This window comes from Hemiscyllium ocellatum, chromosome 44 (assembly GCF_020745735.1).
Source record: "Hemiscyllium ocellatum isolate sHemOce1 chromosome 44, sHemOce1.pat.X.cur, whole genome shotgun sequence".
NCBI lineage: Eukaryota > Metazoa > Chordata > Chondrichthyes > Orectolobiformes > Hemiscylliidae > Hemiscyllium > Hemiscyllium ocellatum.
In genome coordinates this window covers 9,529,704-9,550,973 of record NC_083444.1, presented here as the reverse complement: position 1 = coordinate 9,550,973, position 21,270 = coordinate 9,529,704, and the positions used below count along the sequence as shown (strand labels likewise).

Here is a 21,270-nt window from a genome sequence, read left to right as displayed (position 1 = left end):
ATAAAAAGCAATGAGTAATCCTCTGACTGCATGTGGACCTGCAGCATTTTCGGTTATAAGGGGCTTAATGTTCCCAGAGGCACCAAACGCTAAAACCTGCCAAGAGTTGACAGAGTTGGTTAACTAATACTGGGAACTCAAACCTCCTCGAATCCTGAGACGCTATTAGTTTTATTTGGCTGGTGGTAATGGGGGAAGCAAAAGGGCCTTCGTAACCAGGATTGAAACCTATTTGGACCTGGTGAGACCAGATCACCGTAGATAGCATATTACTGTGAGGAGCCCTTCATCAGGAATGAGCTCATTCCCGATGAAGGACTGTTGCCCGAAACATCGATTTACCTGCTCCTCGGATGCTGCCTGATCTGCTATGCTTTTCCAGCACTACTCTAATCTCCAGCATCTGCAGTACCCACTTTCACCAATTACTATGGGGAAGCAAGGTTGATTGACCCAGGTAAAGGTCGCCATCAGACACTGGCTGCCTTCCACCAGGGTCATCCAGGGGTTCCAAGATGAAGATGCTGACAAGAAGCTATGTCTGGTGGACAGGCCTAGATGCCGACACAGCCGTGTGGACGGGGCAGTGCCCAAGTGCCAACAAGGACAAAAATTGCCACCAGCAGCACCCTCACATTTGTGGGAATGGCCAGGTAAATGCTGGGCTCGGTTGCATTTTGGCTATGCTGGTCCTTTCATGGACTGAATGTTCCTGGTCATTGTGGATGCCCGTTCAAAGTGGTTGGACGTGCATAAAGTTAGTTCAGCAAACTCAGGGACAATGATGAAGAAGCTCTGAGCATCATTCACAATGGGACTTCATTTACCAGCAGCGAATTCAAATGTTTCCTCAAGTCCAATGGCATTTGGCACATAAGGACAGCTCCATATCTTCCCTCACCCAATGGTCTAGTGGAAAGAGCGGTCCAAACATTGAAGGCAGTCTTAAAGAAGCAGCCTACAGCATCAATTGAGACCAAACTATCCCATTCCTGTTCGATTATAGGTCCATCCTGCACTCAACCACAGAGATAACTCCAGCAGAGTTGCTGATAGGGAGAAGACTCTGCATCAGGTTAAAGCTGATATTTCCAGACCGAGGGAGGGGAATGAAATGGCAATAGGAACTCCAATGCCAGCCACATGCCTCCTCCGAGAGAGAGACAATTTAATTCAGGGGTGAAGTTTAGTGCTGGAACCTTGGAAATGGCCCTGTATGGGTACAAGACAGGGTTAATGCAGTCAGGTCCCATGACTTACAAAGTTTGTATACATGATAATATCCCGAATAAACATGTGGATCACCCGAAAGCTGTTACCTTGAAAACAGGGCAGGAGGAAAACACAGTTGGCCTTCCTGAACAGCCAGAAGGCCTGGCAGAAACCACAGATGCTCCCTCTCCATCTAGTCTCAGGGAAACTTCAGAGTCTTAAATGGAAGCCACTGAAGAAGAGAAGGAAACTCTCCTGAGACTTTCTGGTTGCAAGAGACAGGCCACAGTCTGGTGCACACCATCTGTGTCCAAACCCGAGTCAGAGGAACCGGACCTGGGCCAACAACGTTGCAATTGAAGCTACAAGCGAAAGCTACCAGGCTTACATCATGGACTTTGGGGAAGGGCTGTAGTGATTGGGACCAGATGGACCTCGTTGACTATGAGCTTCTTGATTGGGGCTGTTAACCTGAGCTGTACTCAGGTAAATAAAGAGTGACTTGGTGATGGGACCCGACCTCTGTGCAGCTATTTCAGATTGGGAAGTTTTAATACATATAGGGACCTAGGTGACCTTGTAAACCAGTCATGAAGGCAAACATGCAGGTGAAGCAAGCAGTTAACAAGGCAAATGGTATGTTGACCTGCATTACAATGGGCAGCACAGTGACTCATTGGTTAGCACTGCTGCCTCACAGCACCAGGGAGTAGAATTCAATTCCACCCTTAGGCGACTATCTGTGTGCGGAGTTTGCACGTTCTCCCTGTGTCTATGTGGGTTTCCTCTGGGGGCTATGGTTTCATCCCACAATCCGAAAATGTGCAGGTTCGGTGGATTGGCCATGCTAAATTACCCCATAGTGTCCAGGGCTATGCAGTCTTGGGTGGATTAGCCAATGAAAAATGTGGGTTGTAGGGAATGGGAGAAGGGGGTGTCTGAATGGGTTGCTCTTTGGAGGGTCAGTGTGGACTGAACGATCTGCTTTATATTGTAGGGATTCCTTGATACAACAGAGTTTGAACAAAAAATTAAGGATGCCTTATTGCAGCTATACAGTGTTTGGGTGGGAGCTCACCTGGATTATTGTGTGCAGTTTTGGCCACCTTAATTAATAAAGAATATACTTACCATAGAGGGAGTACAGCAAAGGTTCAACAGACTTATTGTTTGAGAAGAGATTGGGTTAAATAGGCTTGTTTTAACTGGATAAAAACAATGACTGCAGTTGCTGGAAACCAGATTCTGGATTAGTGGTACTGGAAGAGCACAGCAGTTCAGGCAGCATCCATAGTGCAGTGAAATCAACGTTTCGGGCAAAAGCCCTTCATCAGGAATTAGAAGAATGAGTGAGAGATCTCATCAAAACATACAAAATCCTCCCAGGGCTGGTCAGACTGGAAACAGAGAATGGGATCTCCAGAACAAGGGGTCACAGGCTCAGGATGCAGAGTAGGCCATTTCAGATTGAAATGAGGAGAATTTTCTTCACTCAGAGGATGGTGAACCTGTGGAATTCTCTGCCAAAGAATGCTGTGGAGGCCAAGTGACTGAATGTATTGAAGAAGGAACATGAGTTCTCAAATTAAAAGGGTGATAGGGTTCTGGCATTGAGATAGCAGAGCAGTCATGATCATATTAAAAGATGGAACAAGCTCACAGACTCTTGCTCCTAATTTCTGTGTTCCATGTGCTGAACGGTGTAATGATGACATCAGTCGTCAAGTGCTATGGAGACTCTAACCCTTCCTCTCCAACTCCCTAATTGCAACATGACCTCTCTACCCCATTCACTGACCTTCCAGTTGGGGTTCTCCTTGATTGGTGTGACCTTGTGACACAAGGGGTCATTTCAAGGTACCCTTCCCTCCCCTCCCAGAGAACTGGGACCACTATGTGGGACCACCAGGTTAAAAACTACTTGCTTGTCTGGTGGGGTTGTGACCTCCTGCTTGATGTCCATCTAAGAGACCAGCTGTGGCCTGAGTTTTCAATGTTTCAGTAAAGGTGTAGCACTCCCTCGGGACAGATAGTGTCGATGCAAAGGGGAAACTAGGTATGAGGGAGAAGAGTAGAGGTGGGTATGTTCATGGAGTGAGATGAAAACCTATTGGAGGAGACTCATGTGGAACATAAACCCTGATTCAGACTGAGTGAAGAGGTGACCATCTAGTGGTAACGTTACTGGAGAGCTTTAAGTTTAACGATGGAGACAATTCAAATCCCACAAAGGAATTTTAATTGACTAACTCTTAATAATGGTGACAGTGGCCAGGTGGGACTAGATTGGATTGGGATAGCTGGTCAGCATGGACGCGTTGGACCAAAGTAGAGATGATCAGGGATTTCCGTGCTGTGCATCTCTGTGACTGTATGACAGCTATCATCAGTTGTCAAATCTATCTGATTCACCAGTGTCCTTGAGGGAAGGAAATTTGCCATTCTTACCTGCGCTGGCCTCCACGTGACTCCAAGCCTATGGTAATACGCCGACTGAATTGGCCTAACAAGGTACCCAGTTCATACTGAGATGTCAGCCTTGACTTTCCATGCTCAAGTCCCAGACTTGAACCTGGAATGTTGGGACCACAGCTCCCCACTGAGACCAAGTGAAAGGTTTGAAAGGATGGAACAGGGTCCACAGAAGATACAACTCATTTTCTGTAGGATGGGTGACAAAAGCAAAGGGCTATAGATGCAAGAGTGAGGGATGATGGGGGATAAACCTCTTTGCAAACCAGGTAGGGGAATGCTCACTCTCTGCCATCTGATTGAGGCAAAGACTGTTAGAACACCATTCCCCTAACTGTCAGCACATACCCCAAGCCCACAGAATTTCCAAAGTCTTGACCAATATCCTTCCTCATCATCAAGAGCTGAACATGACTTGGTCAAGTTGCTGAAGACAATGAGTCCAATATGGTAGATACGAACAGCATATGCGTGTTAACTCCAACACATCTAAGTTCACCTCTGAGTTTCAAATATTATTTGACTTGGATACATAGAGCATTGCTGGGTCAAAATCCTATTTAATATCAGATTGAAGATGGCTGGGCGGTAGGGTTAGAATCAGAGGCTTTTCACTTTCCACAATGGGAAATGTGCCATTAGCTGATGGTACACAGACTAGGGGGCCACAGATTTAAGTTCTGGGAAGGTAGGGATACGAGGAAAAATGTACCTTTACACAGCAAGTAGTAGTGACCTGGAACTCAATGCCCAAAAGCGGGTGGGGAAGTGGCCCAGAAAGATACGCAGCTCAAGGACAATAAGGGCTTGACAACAACAGTGATGCCTGAAAGAACGTGTATTTTAAAATGGGCAGGGGAAGTAGAGATGATCAGGGATTTCCAAAAGGAAACTGGGTGGACACTTGAGGAAACCCGCACCAACCAACCCAACCGCCCCGTGGCTGAACACTTTAACTCCCCCTCCCACTCCACCCAGGACATGCAGGTCCTTGGCCTCCTCCATTGCCAGACCATGGCAACACGAAGCCTGGAGGAAGAGCGCCTCATCTTCTGCGTAGGAACCCTCCAACCACAAGGGATGGAATGCAGATTTCACCAGCTTCCTCATTTCCCCTCCCCCCCACCTTATCTCAGTCCCAACCCTCGAACTCAGCACCGCCTTCTTGACCTGCAATCTTCTTCCTGACCTCCCCGCCCCCACCCCCACTCCGGCCTATCACCCTCACCTTAACCTCCTTCCACCTATCGCATTCCCAACGCCCCTCCCCCAAGTCCCTCCTCCCTACCTTTTATCTTAGCCTGCTTGGCACACCCTCCTCATTCCTGAAGAAGGGCTTATGCCCGAAATGTCGATTCTCCTGCTCCTTGGATGCTGCCTGACCTGCTGCGCTTTTCCAGCAACACATTTTTCAGACTTGAGTGAAATAATCTTGCAGAGGTCAGAGGTATAGAGCGTGGAGAATGATGCTGATGCTGCAATGAACGGGGCAGATAAATGCATACAGAGTGAGGCCTGAACAGTAACGCAGAATAAATGGATCGAATGGCTTGTTTTGCCCTTGTCACTGTTGCATTATGAATCACTTCAATTCTGTGAAGCCGACTGCTCAGCAAGACATTAATCACCTCCAGAGAGCTGCATCCATCTGTGACTGGCAGGGATTCTCTCTTGCGCATTGCACAAGGCATTGCTTGAACTTGAATTTCAAGGCACATTTTCGATTCCTGGAAACTTCATGGGTCGACACTGAACCTGCAGCACACCCTAATGGCTCCCAGTGGTAGTGGATGCAAGTGGACATGCACAACGCACACATTTCCAGCACGGAAACACACAGAGATAAGGGCAAAACAAGCCATTCGGCCCATTTACTCCGTGTTACTGTTCAGGCCTCACTCTGAATGCATATTCACACGGATGATCCCTGGAATGGTAGGTCTAACATATGAGGAACGTCTGAGGATCCTGGGATTGTATTCATTGGAGTTTAGAAGATTAAGGGGAGACTTAATAGAGACGTACAAGATAATACATGGATTGCAAAAGGTGGACGCTAGGAAATTGTTTCCATTAGGCGAGGAGACTAGGACCCGTGGACACAGCCTTAGAATTAGAGGGGGTCAATTCAGAACTGAAATGCGGAGACATTTCTTCAGCCAGAGGGTGGTGGGCCTGTGGAATTCATTGCCGCAGAGTGCAGTGGAGGCCGGGACGATAAATGTCTTCAAGGCAGAGATTGATAGGTTATTGTTGTCTCGAGGAATTAAGGGCTACGGGGAGAACGCTGGTAAGTGGAGTTGAAATGCCCATCAGCCATGGTTGAATGGTGGAGTGGACTCGATGGGCCGAATGGCCTTACTGCCACTCCTATGTCTTATATATCTGCCCCATTCATTACAGCATCAGACCATCAAGTCCATGTAGAGCAATCCAGTCAGTCACACTCTCCACGCTCTATACCTGTGACCTCTGCAAGATTATTTCCCTCAAGTGTCCACCTGGTTTCCTTCTGGAAATCCCTGATCGTCTCCACTTCCCTTGTCCATTTTAAAATACACGTTCTTTCAGGCATCACTGTTGGTGCTGAGCCCTTATTGCCCTTGAACTGGGTACCTTGCTGGGTCATTTCAGTCGGTATATTACCACCGGTCTGGAGTCACATATAAGCTAGCACAGGTAAGAACTGCAGATTTCCTTCCCTTAAGGACATTGGTGAATCAGATGGATTTCTGACAACTGATGATCGCTGTCACAGTCCCCATTATTAAGAGTATCTTTATATCCCACGCGTATTCAATTAAATTGGCGGCACGGTGGCACAGTGGTTAGCACTGCTGCCTCAGCGCCAGAGACCTGGGTTCAATTCCTGACTCAGGCGACAGACTGTGTGGAGTTTGCACGTTCTCCCCGTGTCTGCGTGGGTTTCCTCCAGGTGCTCCGGTTTCCTCCCACAGTCCAAAGATGTGCGGGTCAGGTGAACTGGCCATGCTAAATTGCCCGTAGTGTTAGATAAGGGGTAAATGTAGGGGTATGGATGGGTTGCGCTTCGGCGGGTCGGTATGGACTCGTTGGGCCGAAGGGCCTGTTTCCACACTGTAAGTAATCTAATCTAATCAAATTCCTGCTATGTGGGATTTGAACTATCTCCGCCACAACATTAAACTTAAAGCTTTCCAGTAACGTTACTGCTAGTGTGTCAGCTCTTCACTCAGTCTGCATCAGGGTTTATGTTTCACATGAGTCTCCTCCCATAGGTCTTCATCTCACTCCATCAACATACCCCACCTCTACTCTTCTCCCTCATATCTAGTTTCCCCTCTATACCGACACCATTTGCTTCAGCTGTGGGAGTGAATTCCATATTCTCCCCACTGTCTGGATCATGAGGTTTTTGTGGAATTCTCCCCTGGATTTATTAAAATCTGTCTTAGATTGAATGCTCACCTGCAAGCCGTAACACCTTCCTCATATCCACCCTGTCCAACTGCCTTCATCATTTTATAGTCCCCAATCGCTTTCCTAAAGGAGGTGCTGGTTTTGGACTGGGGCGAACAAAGTCAGATGATACCAGGTTATAGTCCAACAGGTTTAGACGAAATCACATGCTTTTGGAGTGCTGCTCCTTTGTCACCTTCTACAGCAGGGTGACCAAACTCCATACAGTATTCCAAAAGTGGCCGAACCAATTAATTGAGATCTCTTTGTAATCTTAGATAACCTTCTTCACTGTTCACTATATCACCAATCTTTAGCAACTTTTTCACGATCTATAAGATCATCTACGAACAAATGAGAGGTAGACCTTATTTAAAGTGAGCCCTGTGGTTTCCATACAAGTTCATGATAGCTATTCTGCTTTTGAATCCAAATCCTTTCAGGTTGAATCCCAGTGCTTTGCTCATATGGTTTTGCACAACAAGATCCTGCATTTATATAGCACACTTTGGTGCAGCAAACACAAATGACGTACAGCAAGATCCTGATTGAGGTCATTACTTGAATCAAGTGTATTTTTAAAAAAATATTCATTTGTCAGATATCAGTCTCGATCGCTCGCCAGCATTTATTGCCTGTTTGTAGTTGCCCCTTCAGAAGGTGGTGGGGGTGAGCTGCCTTCTTGAACCGCTGCTGTGGGTTTACCCACAGTCCCCTACGGAAGGGAATTCCAAGATTTTGATCCAGCAATAGTGGAGGAATGGCGATTATATTTCCAAGTCAGGATGATGAGTGGCTTGGAGGAGAACTTGAAGGGGGCTTGTGTTCCCATGTATCTGCTGTCCTTGTCCTTCTAGATGGAAGTGGTTGTGGGTTTGGAAGGTGCTGTCTGAGGATCTTGGGTGAGCTTCTGCAGTACCTCTTGTCGATATTATACACTGCTGTTACTGAGCGTCGGTGATGGAGGGAGTGGATGTTTGTGGATGCAGTGCCAAGCTTCTTGAATGTTGTTGGAGCTGCCCCTAACCAGGGCAAGTGAGGAGTATTCCATCCCACTCCTGACTTGTGCCTTGTAGATGGTGGACAGGTTTTTGGGAGACAGGAGGTGATTCACCACAATATTCCCAGCCTCTGACTCGCTCTTGTAGCCACTGTGTTCATGTGGTGATTTCAGTTGAGTTTCTGGTCAATGATCACCCCTAGAATGTTGATAGTGTGGGATTCAGTGACGGCAACATCATTGAATATCAAGGGGTAGTGGTATGGGCAGGGTATGAGAGCATCCTATCTACAAGACATGGAAGTTTTGAATGTGATCCATATCTTTGCTTTGGGCAACTTTCCCAAAGGCTGTGAAAGCTGATCGTTGCGCGTTCATCTACAAGATCCACATGTGATACTGTGGGTTGTTGTTTTCAGCACTGGTGCCTGTTGCGGGAGTGCATGCCAATCTGTGACTGGGTTCACCATTTTCCTCTGTTGCCAGCTATTGTCTCCCTGGTACAATAATGGATATTTAGGGCCTTCATGTTGAGTTTCATGCTAGCATCCTTGGAGTCTCAGAAGCCCCCACAAGTCAGCTGTCCTGATTACCTCATCTTCAGGAGTTCCTCCACTATTATTGGGGTTGGTTAGTTCAGTTGGCTACATGGCTGGTTTGTAGTAGGTATTATGCCACTAGTTTGGGTTCCATTCCTGAACTGGCCGAGGTTACCATGAAGGACTCTCCAACTCGACCTCCCCCCTCGCCTGAGGAGTTGGTCCTCAGTTTAAAACCACCACCAGTTGCCTCTTTCTAGTCAGACAGCAGCCTTATGGCTTGGTAGTATGGTGGCAACTTGAGTCAAAAAGTGTGGTGCCAGAAAAGCACAGCTGGTCAGGCGGCATCCGAGGAGCAGGAGAGTCGACATTTCGAGCATAGGCCCTTCATCAGGAATGAAGAGTCGACTCTCCTGCTCCTCGGATGCTGCCTCACCGGCTGTGCTTTTCCAGCACCACACTTTTTGACTCTGATCTCTAGCATCTGCAGTCCTCACTTACTCATGATGGCAGCTTGACCTTGGCTGTTAGAACATTTTTTTTTATCCTGCAGTTGCACCAAAGTCACCAAGTTCATGTGATCGTTGTCCTGCCAAATTGTATCCATGATGTTCCATGGGTATATGTAAGATCCTGAGGGGATTTGATAGGGTGGATGCTGAAAGGATGCTTTCCCTCATAGGAGAGCTGAGAATGAGGGGACACAGTTTAAAAGTAGGGGTCTTCCATTTAAGATAAGGATGAGGAGAATTCTTTTTCTTTCAGTTCATGGTGAGTTTTACAACTCTCCATTGAGGATTGCAGGATATGAGCTATCAGGAGAGGCTGGACAAACTAGGATTGTTTTCTGTGGAGGGGGTGGAGGCTGAGCAGAGACCTGATACAAGGTTAGAAAATTATGCGAGGCACAGATTGGATCGACAATCAGAATATTTTTCCCAGAGGTTGAACTGTCTTATACTAGAGGGCATGTGTTTAAGGTAAAAGGGGGAAAAATTCAAAAGGTGATGTGAGGGCAAGTTTTTTTACACAGAGAGTGGGAGATGCCTCATAGAGCTGGACCTTATAATAGGTTTTCTTAAAATCATGAGGAAACATAGATAGGGTTAACGGTGAGTGTCTTTTCTCTAGGACGGGGAATTTCAAGACTAGTGAGCATATTTTTAAGATGACAGGAGAGAGGGATATGAGGGACGTGAGGGGCAAATTTTTCACACAGAGGGTGGTTCAAGTGTGGAATGAACTTCCTGAGGAAGTATGGATGCAGGTCCAGTTACAATGTTTAAAAGACACTTAGACCATTATGAATAGGAAAGGTTTGGAGGGTTATGAGCTAAGTGCAGATGGGTGATACTAGTTTAGTTTGGGATTATATTCGGCATGGGCTCACTGGACTAAGGAGTCTGTTTCTGTGTTGTATAACTCTATGACTATATAAGTGTGTATAATCAGGAGCTGTGCGAGAAATAAGTAGCGGTATGGGAGAAGGTCAACGTTTCAAAGCCTAAGTTGGTTTACATCCAGGATTGGGCTCTGAAACCCCTCTCTTCCTGATTGACCTGTGTCTTCTAAGCCTGTCCGCCACCTACAAGGCGTAACCAAGAGTGTGATGGAATACTTGCCTGGATGGATGCAGCTCCAACAAGACTCAACGAAGTCGACACTATTCATGATAAAGAAGCCCTCTTGGATGCACCATCACTTTAACAACCACTCCCTCCACTGTGTCTACAAAGTGCACTGCAGCAAATCACCAGTTCCTTTGACAGCAACTTCGAAATCCACCCACCTCTACCATCCAGCAGGATGAGGACTGCTGATACATGCGAACATGGCAATTTATAGCAAGAATTTACAGTGTGATGCAACTGAAATTATACATTGAAAAATACCTTGATTGTTGAGTCTTTCATCTGTTCGAATACCATGATCGAACAGATGAAAGATTCAACAATCAAGGGATTTTTCAATGTATAATTTCAGTTACATCACACTGTAAGTTTTTGCTATAAATTCTGTGCCTTAGAATTGAGTCCTCCACTATCACCTGATGAAAGACCAGCGCTCCGAAAGCTAGTGTGCTTCCAATTAAACCTGTTGGACTATAACCTGGTGTTGTGTGATTTTTAACTTTGTACATCCCAGTCCAACACCGGCATCTCCAAATCATGCCTTTTAAAGCAGTAAGGTGTTTGTATTGTTTCCTTCCTGTTAGTGAGGTATTCTGGTGCCTTTCCATCTGACCCGTCCTTTGGTATCACTGGGGTATGAGACTGCCCTTAGGGCTTTGGGACAGCTGTGTTGATCGGGTCCAGGAAGCTTATTATCAGTTTGTCTTGGGAAGTGTATTCCCTGGTCTGCGAGTGACAATGGTCATGTCTTAGTATCCCTTGTCAGCCTCTTTGGTCAATGCTGAGGCATTCTGGGTGTTTCTTGTATGGTTTGGACAGGCTTTGATTTTCTGTGTTCTGTGTGGTCATGCTGTGGGTAGGCAGGGTGGCAGCTCTTTTCCCGCACTTCTAGGCTTCACTGAGGTGTATCTACACCCCATGCATTTGAGCAGGTCAAGAAGACAGCTCATCACCGCCTTCTCAAGGGGCAATAAGCGATGAGCAATAAATGTGGGCCTCACCCTGTGACACCCCTATCCTGCGAAGGAATAAAAATAAAATTGAGCAAATGGGACAGGGTGTATCCTGTCTATACCCATGTTTACAGATACCATGGAGCCAGGTGATGGAGTGATGAGAATGTGACTGAGACTCTGTGAAAAGTCCTGCAGAACAAGGGTATGGAAGATCAAGGGACTGCCGTTCCAATATATGGTCTGTCAGTCTGTGCCTAGGGAAGACGATAGCAATGAAAGTGTGAAGATTTATGAGTGAAGGCTTGGAGAAGGTTGAGTAGTTTCGAGGATTTGGGACAATTGGTGGCAGAGTATGCAAAAGTAGCAAAGAAAGTTAAGCAAGGGATGTGCTGTGGTTGGAATAGTTGGCAGGCGTTCAGGGGAATGTTGTGTAATAGAAATGGTTCACTGAACCCAAAAGGAAGGAACTGGATGACAGGTAAGATACGGGCGTTGCTGTGGAATGGCAGAAACTTGGGCCACATCCAGAAGAAAAGAACAGCATCTAAACATGAATGGACGCGAAGATAGGTGTGCACAGTGACAAGAAAAGACAAGATGAGCAGCCAATGCGTAGGGTCCTCAGTGAAGGCTCTGGGGACATTGCAAAATGTGATGGAGAAGAGCCTGAAAAGGTACTGTGAGGAGAGGAAGGAAATAGGGGTGAGGAGAGTGAAGGAGGTGAAAGAGGGTCAAGAGGAAAGTGGAGACCATATTTAAGGTGCAGCAGTGAGCGACTTTACAGGGTAGACAAGCAGGAGGCTGGAAGAACACAGCAAGCCAGGCAGCATCAGGAGGTGGGGAGGTCAACGTTTCAGCTCCTGGAGAAGGGTTACACCCAAAACGTTGACTTCCCCACCTACTGATGCTGCCTGGCTTGCTGTGTTCTTCCAGCCTCCTGCTTGTCTACCATGGATTCCAGCATTTGCAGTTTTGCTTTGTCTTACCTAAATGAGACCTTTACAGCAGATTTGGAAGAGTGACAGTGAGTGAGGAGATGGATCATCAGCATCGTGGCGACCATGAGTAAAACAAGGCAAACTGAATAAAGACAATTGAGGGATCACCATTGACTGGGACACCTGGGATAACTAAAGTAGGACCAGAAAATTCTGGAAAATCTCAGCAGCTGTGGAAAGAAAAGGAAGAGTTACTGTTTCAGGTCCCACAGTATTAGGTCAAAATTCCAGCATTCACCTTCACACTGGGGAGAACCCTCATGTCCTTCTTGCAAATATTCCATGAGAATTTTACATCCACCCGAACAGGCAAAAGGGACCTCAGATAAATGTCACATCTGAAAGACAGTACCTCGGACAATATAGCACTGCATGAGGAGTGTAAGATCTATTGTGATCAACCTCTTAGATATTCTTTTGAAGATACAACAGATTCATTCTTATTCGGATCTTGATGCAACAAAAGCAGTTCAGGCCATTCTTCCCATCGGGTTTGTGCTAGGACCTTACCATTTAAGTGTATATGTCCTGCTAAGATTTGCTTTCCCAAAATGCAGCGCCTCACATTTATCTGAATTAAACTCCATCTGCCACTTCTCAGCACCATTGGCCCATCTGGTCCAGATCCTGTTGTAATCTGAGGTAACCCTCTTCGCTGTCCACTACACCTCCAATTTTGGTGTCATTTGCAAACTTACTAACTGAACCTCTTTTGCTTGCATCCTTTGCTCCACGTTGTTCATTGGGTCAAATCCTAGAACTCCTCACTAACACTGCCAGCACCTTCTCAAGGGGCAGTTATCTATGCACACAAAGTGCCTGTGATGCCAATGTCCCATGCATTAGTAAACTTAAGAAAAAGAATACTGGCAGAAGGGGAAGTGAATGAGGGCCAGTAAAGATGGCTGTAGTAATTTGGAGAAGTGAGTGAATGGAGTTTGGTTGATAAGGAGTGTATGGAGAATTTGAAGCAGGATTACAATGGTTTTACAGAGCAGTGAGAGGAGTATGTGACAATGCAATGGAGGCGAAAGCAGACCCCAACTGCCCAAGGAAAGACCTAGACTTTGTCAAGGGATTTGTTAAAATATATGAAGAGCAGGTATGGGGAGGACTCGTGTGTATAACAGGACATCAGTCATCCTGTGTTTGCATTTTGCTTCATATTTAGTCTCTGGACGTATTACTGCAGTAAAGGCGCCTGGGAAACACAAGTTGTTGTTGTTGTTGTTGTTGTTGTTCTGAAGCCGTCTGAGTGGTGGGGTGCTGTCCGGGAGGTCTGCTCAGATGGATAGTGTAGTGCACTCTTGCTTCGTAGCTGACGCTCGTTGGCTGAGGATGTTGAGTGCGGGCCCGGGCTGCCGCCATGTTGTTGAGGTCCCTCACGCGCATGTGTGTTTGCGGGCGGCGGGCCGGAGGCTGCGACGGGGATCCAGCTCCAGCTCCAGCTCCCGGTCTGTGTTTCACTGGGGGGGCCGCCTAGGCCCAGAGACCGCCCCGGCCCCGGACTGGGAGACCCCACTATTACCCGCTGGTGGTGGGGGGTGGGGCAGCTGTTCGACTCGAGGAGGCTTCACGGTTCCGAGGAGGTGAGTGCGGCCATTCGGCCCCCAGGGGCTATCACCATTCCTGGGGGCTGAGGGCTGGCTATTCGGCCCCAGGGGCTATCACCATTCCTGGGGGCTGAGGGCTGGCTATTCGGCCCCAGGGGCTATCACCATTCCTGGGGACTGAGGGCTGGCTGTTCGGCCCCAGGGGCTATCACCATTCCTGGGGACTGAGGGCTGGCTGTTCGGCCCCAGGGGCTATCACCATTCCTGGGGACTGAGGGCTGGCTGTTCGGCCCCAGGGGCTATCACCATTCCTGGGGACTGAGGGCTGGCTGTTCGGCCCCAGGGGCTATCACCATTCCTGGGGACTGAGAGCTGGCTATTCGGCCCCAGGGGCTATCACCATTCCTGGGGACTGAGGGCTGGCTGTTCGGCCCCAGGGGCTATCACCATTCCTGGGGACTGAGGGCTGGCTGTTCGGCCCCAGGGGCTATCACCATTCCTGGGGACTGAGGGCTGGCTGTTCGGCCCCAGGGGCTATCACCATTCCTGGGGGCTGAGGGCTGGCTGTTCGGCCCCAGGGGCTATCACCATTCCTGGGGGCTGAGGGCTGGCTGTTCGGCCCCAGGAGCCATCACCATTCCTGGGGACTGAGGGCTGGCTGTTCGGCCCCAGGAGCCATCACCATTCCTGGGGACTGAGAGCTGGCTATTCGGCCCCAGGGGCCATCACCATTCCTGGGGACTGAGAGCTGGCTATTCGGCCCCAGGGGCCATCACCATTCCTGGGGACTGAGAGCTGGCTATTCGGCCCCAGGGGCCATCACCATTCCTGGGGACTGAGAGCTGGCTGTTCGGCCCCAGGGGCTATCACCATTCCTGGGGGCTGAGGGCTGGCTGTTCGGCCCCAGGAGCCATCACCATTCCTGGGGACTGAGGGCTGGCTGTTCGGCCCCAGGGGCTATCACCATTCCTGGGGACTGAGAGCTGGCTATTCGGCCCCAGGGGCTATCACCATTCCTGGGGACTGAGAGCTGGCTGTTCGGCCCCAGGGGCTATCACCATTCCCAGGGGCTGAGGGCTGGCTGTTTGACTCGAGGAGGCTTCACGGTATTTGTGTTGGTGATCGTTGACTGTTCCTGGATAGCATCACAAGTCCTAGTGATTATGACCACCAGCCTCGCAAGGCTGAACAATCGGGAGAACTCATTGGTTGCCTTCCATACCCTGTCTAGGGGGACTGAGGGCTTTTCCCCTCTTGCTAACCCACACAGCTATTTCAGTTCGCGAGACAACCAAATATCAGTGGTTAGCACTGCTGCCTCACAGCACCAGGTTCCCGGGTTCAGTTCCAGCCTCGGGCAACTGTCTGTGTGGAGTTTGCACATTCTCCCTGTGTCTGCGTGGGTTTCCTGTGGGTGCTCTGGTTTCCTCCCACAGTCCAAAGATGTATAGGTTAGGTGAATTGGACATGATAAATTGCCCTTGGTGTTCAGGGATGTGTAGGCTAGCTGCATTAGTTAGGGGAAATGTAGAGCAATAAGTATAGGGGAATGGGTCTGGGTGGGATACTCTTCGAAGGATCAGCACAAACCTTGTGGGCCAAATGGCCTGTTTCCACACTGGAGGGATTGCAGTTAAGTGAAAATCAGATTTTGACATTTTTACTCAATAACACAAGAGCATCTTCGCCTACCTTCATTAAATTATTCCTTGGTTCAGCACACTCTCAGGATATTCTTAAATACCACTTGTCAGTTTTACTTTTCTTAATTCTTTCATGAGCATTGCTGGCAAGGCCCAGCAGTTATTGTCCATCCCTAATTGCCCTTGAACGAGCTTGCTTGGCCATTTCAGAGGACAATTAAGCGTCAATCACATTGCATAGGTCTAGAGTAAGTCAGACTGGGTAACCGTTTCAGATTTCCTTCACGAAAGGCAATTAATATCAGTGAATCGGAGTGATGCAGCACTGAAACCGATCCTTTGGTCCAACCAGTCCATGCTGACCGTAATCCCAAATTAAACTAATTCTATCTACCTGCTCCTGGCCCATATCCCTCCAAACATTTCTTATTCATGTACTAATCTAAATGTCTTTTAAACACTAACTGTACCCCAATCCACCACTTCCTCTGCAAATTCATACCATATACAAACTAGTCTGTGTAAAAAGAAAATTTGCTCTTCGTGTCTTTTTAAAAAATTTTCTGACAGTTGATGAGCATTCACATGCTCACCATCACTGAGCATAGCCTACGTTCCAGATTTATTAACTTGAATTTAAATTGCGTTAGATGCCAATGGTGTGATATGTCACACATCCCTGGGCATTACCTTGGGCTCTGGGATGGCTAGTCCAGCAACATTACCACCGCACCACCATCTCCTCACTTCCCACAATGTCACTCAGCCTCTCCTTTTCCTACCTTTTCCATCCTACCAGTGAGTATGGCTGAAAACCAGCCCACAGCACCAGCGTCGGAGGGGGCGATGGACATGGACCAGGTGGAGTACACCCTGCGCAAGAGGCTGCCGCGCAAACTCCCGAAACGCAAGAACGACATCTACGTCAACATGAAGACGGACTTCAAGGCGCAGCTGGCTCGCTGCCAGAAGATGCTGGACAGCGGCTGCTTCAGCGAGATCTGCATCCACGGCCTGGGGCTGGCCATCAACCGCGCCATCAACATCGCTCTGCAGCTCCAGGGGGGCAGCTTTGGGAGTCTGCAGATCGCCGCCAACACCTCGACTGTCGAGCTAGTGGATGACCTGGAGCCAGAACTGGACGAGGGCGAGCCCCTCACCCGCACCAGAAACAACTCCGCCATTCACATCAAAGTCTTCCACACACTCCCTCAGTAGCAAGCAGTGGCTCTCAGTGTTTACAGTAGTGGGAGGATTGTGACATGTATCTCTGGAGAAACTCATTCGTGCATTCAACACCATCAAAATATATCCTGGATGCTAAGTAAAGGACTGCTGTTTTCATTTGCAATGTTTTCGGCTAAAATAATTTTATTTGAAGTGAAATTGATTCAAGTTATGAATTCAGTACATTTGTTGTGATTCTGTTGGAATTATGTGTACAAGGTATTATGAGCATAACCTCACCATGGAGGCAGGAGAAGCTGTTACACCCAAGGGTGTTTAAGAACCTTGTAATCACTCCCCAAGTATTTATTTTAAACTCTTATTTATTGGACCAGTGGACAGTTGCTCCTGATATCACCCATTTACTCCTGTGTTACTCCTCAACTCTCAGGCTGAGCCACTGCTTGGTGCAGTCTTTCCTGAACGTGCCAGTGGTTCATTTCTATACTTCCGTTGGATCCTCTGTGCCAAGTTTGAACGTTTATCCCAGACTCGCTCCAGTGGTACTGTGGGTGAGCCACACTTGTATAGGTGTGAAACAGAGGCCCCCTGCTGCCCATTTGAGCTGATGTTAAAGGTCCCAGGGATATTATTTGAACAGGAGTGGTTGGGGGGTGGGGGGAGTAGCCCATTGGTGTCTCCGAGTTAACAATTACCACTCAATATCACCGAAACAGACAATCCTGTCATCATCATGTTGCTGTCTGTGCGAGCTTGCTGTGCACCACTTATGTGTCATAAATTGCAAACAAGGCTAATTAGCTGTCAAGCACTTTAGGATGTCATATGCTTGTGATGCTGTATATCTCTCCTTAGTGCTCTGAATATAAAGCAAGTTTGGACATTTGTGGCTCTCATTGTTCTATATCTCCAATAACTACAGTTGAGGCAATTTATATAACTATTCAATCCTGTCTTGAACTTGTTAGTGCATGTGTTCAAGCTTCTGCCTGACTGAAGAGGTCGGAAGAGAATCTTATCAGGTTGAGAGGGGTCTTTGCTGGCAGCTACAAGGAGTGTAAATGAAGGCCGTGGATGGGAGGTTGGCTCCTGTAACGGTCTGCGCTGTGCACACCACTTCCTGTCGTTTCTTACAATCCTGGGCAGAGCATTGCCGTACCAGGTCGCCATGCACCCGGCTGGAGTGTTTTCTAGGGTGCGTAAGAAGGTCCTTATGTGTGTGTTATTCTACACAGTAACTGTGTGAATTCTCTGTGTCAAAAGGTTGCCCCTCAGTCCTTTTTAAATCTTTCGTATTTCACTTGAAAAATATGCCCCCTAGTTTAGAGCTACACCCAACCAAAATGAGAGTTCCTTGCTGTTCACCTTTCCTATGCCTCTACTGATTGTATAAACCTCTATCAGGGCATCCCTCAGCCTCTTGCTCTCCAGTGAAAGATGTCCCACCCTATTTTTAATAACTCAAACCCTCCGTTCCTGGCAACATCCTGGTAAATCTTTTCCAAACCCTCTCCAATTTAATAATATCCTTCCTATAACAGGGCGACCGGAACTGTACTCATTTACTCCAGAAGAGGCCTCACCAATGTCCTGTACAAATTCAACATGACGTCCCGACTCCTGTACTCAAAGGTCTGAGTAACGAAGGCAAGTGTGCTAAATGCCTTCTTAACCACCTTGTCTGCCAGTGTTGCAGATTTTAAAGAGTGACTCACCTCCTGACTTCCCAAAGCCCATGCACTGTCTGTAAGGCACAAGTCAGGAGTGTGATGGGCTACTCCCCACATGCCTGGATGAATGCAGCTCCAACGCCATTCAAGAAGCTTGACACCACATTGGATAAGTGGCCTGCTTGATTTGCACCCCATTCACCACCTTAAACATTCACTCCTTCCACCACTAATGCACAGAGCAGCAGTGTGTACTATCTACAAAATGCAGTGTGACCTCTACACCCCGCTAGAAGGACAAGGGCAGCAGCTCCCAGGGAACACATTTGCTGCAAGGATCCCCTGTGCGTGCAGAGCGTCAGCTGAGGATCAGTTAGTCTTGGTTCAATACCAGCACCAACTGCTTGGTGCAGCCTTGACTCAGAGCCTTGTTTATTCTGTAACTGCAATGTCACCTAGGAATTGAGTTGGTTTGTTAATACTGGTTGGAGATGTTGCTGGAAATGACCTTCCTGCTTCTGACAGGATCACAATTCCTCACTCGGAAACAAAATTGTGGATGAACTGCAAAGACATTCACTGGGTGGGCGGCACGGTGGCACAGTGGTTAGCACTGCTGCCTCACAGCGCCTGAGACCCGGGTTCAATTCCCGCCTCAGGCGACTGACTGTGTGGAGTTTGCACGCTCTCCCCGTGTCTGCGTGGGTTTCCTCCGGGTGCTCCGGTTTCCTCCCACAGTCCAAAGATGTGCAGGTCGGGTGAATTGGCCATGCTAAATTACCCGTAGTGTTAGGTAAGGGGTAAATGTAGGGGTATGGGTGGGTTGCACTTCGGCGGGTCGGTGTGGACCTGTTGGGCCGAAGGGCCTGTTTCCACACTGTCAGTAATCTAATCTAATCTAATCTAAAGGTCTCCTCAGCAGATAGGACACAGGAACAGAAGTAAGCCATTCAACCTATCATGTATTCTCTCCGAATGTGATCGTCCTCAACTCTGCTTCCCTGCCTTTTCCCCATAACCTTTAATCCCCTTCTTAATTAAAAAAATCTGTCTATCGCAGCCTTGATGACCTTTATGATTAGATTAGATTACTTACAGCATGGAAACAGGCCCTTTGGCCCAAGTCCACTCCGACCCGCCGAAGCGCAACCCACCCAGACCCATTCCTTGCCTTGTCAGAAAGAATTTCACAGATTGGCTGCCCTCAAAGAGGAGAAATTCCTCCTCCGACTTAAAGTACGAACCCTCATAGTGAGGTTACGTCTGGTCCTAGACTCTCCCGCAAGGGGAAACAACCTCTTCACCTCTATCCCATCAAGTCCCGTAAGAATCTTAAATGTTTCAGTAAGGTCACCTCTCATTCTCGTAAACTCTTACTGAGTGCAACTCCTGATGAAAGGTTCCTTCGATTTTCCCCCACTCCTCTGATGTTGCTTAACCTGCTGTGCTTTTGCCAGTTCCACTCTTTATCAACTCTGAATCTCCAGCATCTGCAGTTCTATCTCCTGAATACAGGTACGTTCTGCTTAACATCTCCTCAAAAGAAAATCCCTCCATACTGACATCCACCCACTGATGTCTGAACTGCCTCCAATACCAGTATATTTTTCCTGAGATAAGGGAACCAAAACTGTTTAGTAGCAGTATTTCAGCTTTGATCTGATTAGTGCCTTATATCATTTTGGTATGATTTGCCCATTTTCATATTCCATTTCTCTTTAAACAAAAGCCAGTCGTCAATTTGCCTTCCATATTGCCCTCTGAACTCAGATCACAGAATCTCGACATTGTGGAAGCAGGCCATTCAGCCCACTGAGTCTGCACTGAACCTCTGAAGAGCATCCTACCTCATCCCTGTATCCCTGCATTTCTAATGGCTAATACACCCAACCTGCATAGCCCTGGATACTCTGGGCGGTTTAGCATGGCCAATCCACTTGTGCGTCTTTGGACTGTGGGAGGAAACCCATTGTTGTGAAGTTGAAGGTATGTACTTTACTTTTAAGAAAGAGTCAAAGCTGGCAAGCACCTATCATGTCACAGAGTATGCTGGAAAATTGCAAGATGTAACATTTTGGCTATAATCTAGATACCAGTTGTTTTCACAGCAGTTCAAATTTAACCAATCAGCTTAAATTATGCCCCAAGATACTAAAACCTGATCTAATTTGAATTTTACTGTTTTGACAACATTGAACCAATGAGACAATCAATGTTCGCCAGAAAGCGGACCAACTGCCATTGAAAGACTGCGATTCACCACACTCTTTGTTAAAGGTACCTTTTTCATATGAAGTATCTTTGCAGCAGAAGACCAAAGACGACCCAGGGAGATCTACAAACAGGAAGACTGACACCGGATACGACAACCCCTGTCTGGTTTTGAAAATTGAGTTGCTGTAAATTTAACAGGGGCTTTTATTGGATCAGTATATTGTTAAAGGGTGGGAGGTAGATATCAAGAAGAAGGAGGCACAGAGTTGTAAATGGTTATTGTTTAATGTTCACTTTTAGAGTTAAATAATAATTTTATTATTTTTTTCTTTAAATAGTGGAATTTAGGTAGTTCTCTGTCTCTCATACTTTAACAGATTACAAGGCAAAGTGAGTTTTTATGTGTGATTAGATTACATTACATTCCCTACAGTATGGAAACAGGCCATTTGACCCAACAGGTCCACCCAGACCCATTCCCCTATCCTCTATTTACCCCGACTAATAGACGTAACACTATGGGCAATTTCCCATGGTCAAGTCACCTGCCCTGCACATCTTTGGACTGTGGGAGGAAACCAGAGCACCCGGAGCAGACACTGGGCGAATGTGCAAACTCCACACAGACAGTCGCCTGAAGTAGGGCTCGAACCTGGGTCCCTGGTGCTGTGAAGCAGCAGTGCTAACCACTGAGGCACCGTGCTGCCCGTAATGTGTGTTTGGTTTAATTAGCAGAAGGGTTTACAGTTGTGTCGT

General features: G+C 47.5%; 1 protein-coding gene across 1 annotated transcript; it reads left to right on the top strand.

Annotated features, from left to right (window-relative positions):
- Positions 1-13,633: 13,633 nt before the first annotated feature.
- On the top strand, positions 13,634-17,516 carry pop7 (POP7 homolog, ribonuclease P/MRP subunit). The gene is made up of 2 exons (XM_060854625.1): positions 13,634-13,835; positions 16,242-17,516. Exon 2 carries the CDS (start codon positions 16,247-16,249, stop codon positions 16,658-16,660), a length of 414 nt encoding a protein of 137 aa, XP_060710608.1. The 5' UTR covers positions 13,634-13,835; positions 16,242-16,246; the 3' UTR covers positions 16,661-17,516.
- The last annotated feature ends 3,754 nt before the right edge of the window (positions 17,517-21,270 follow it).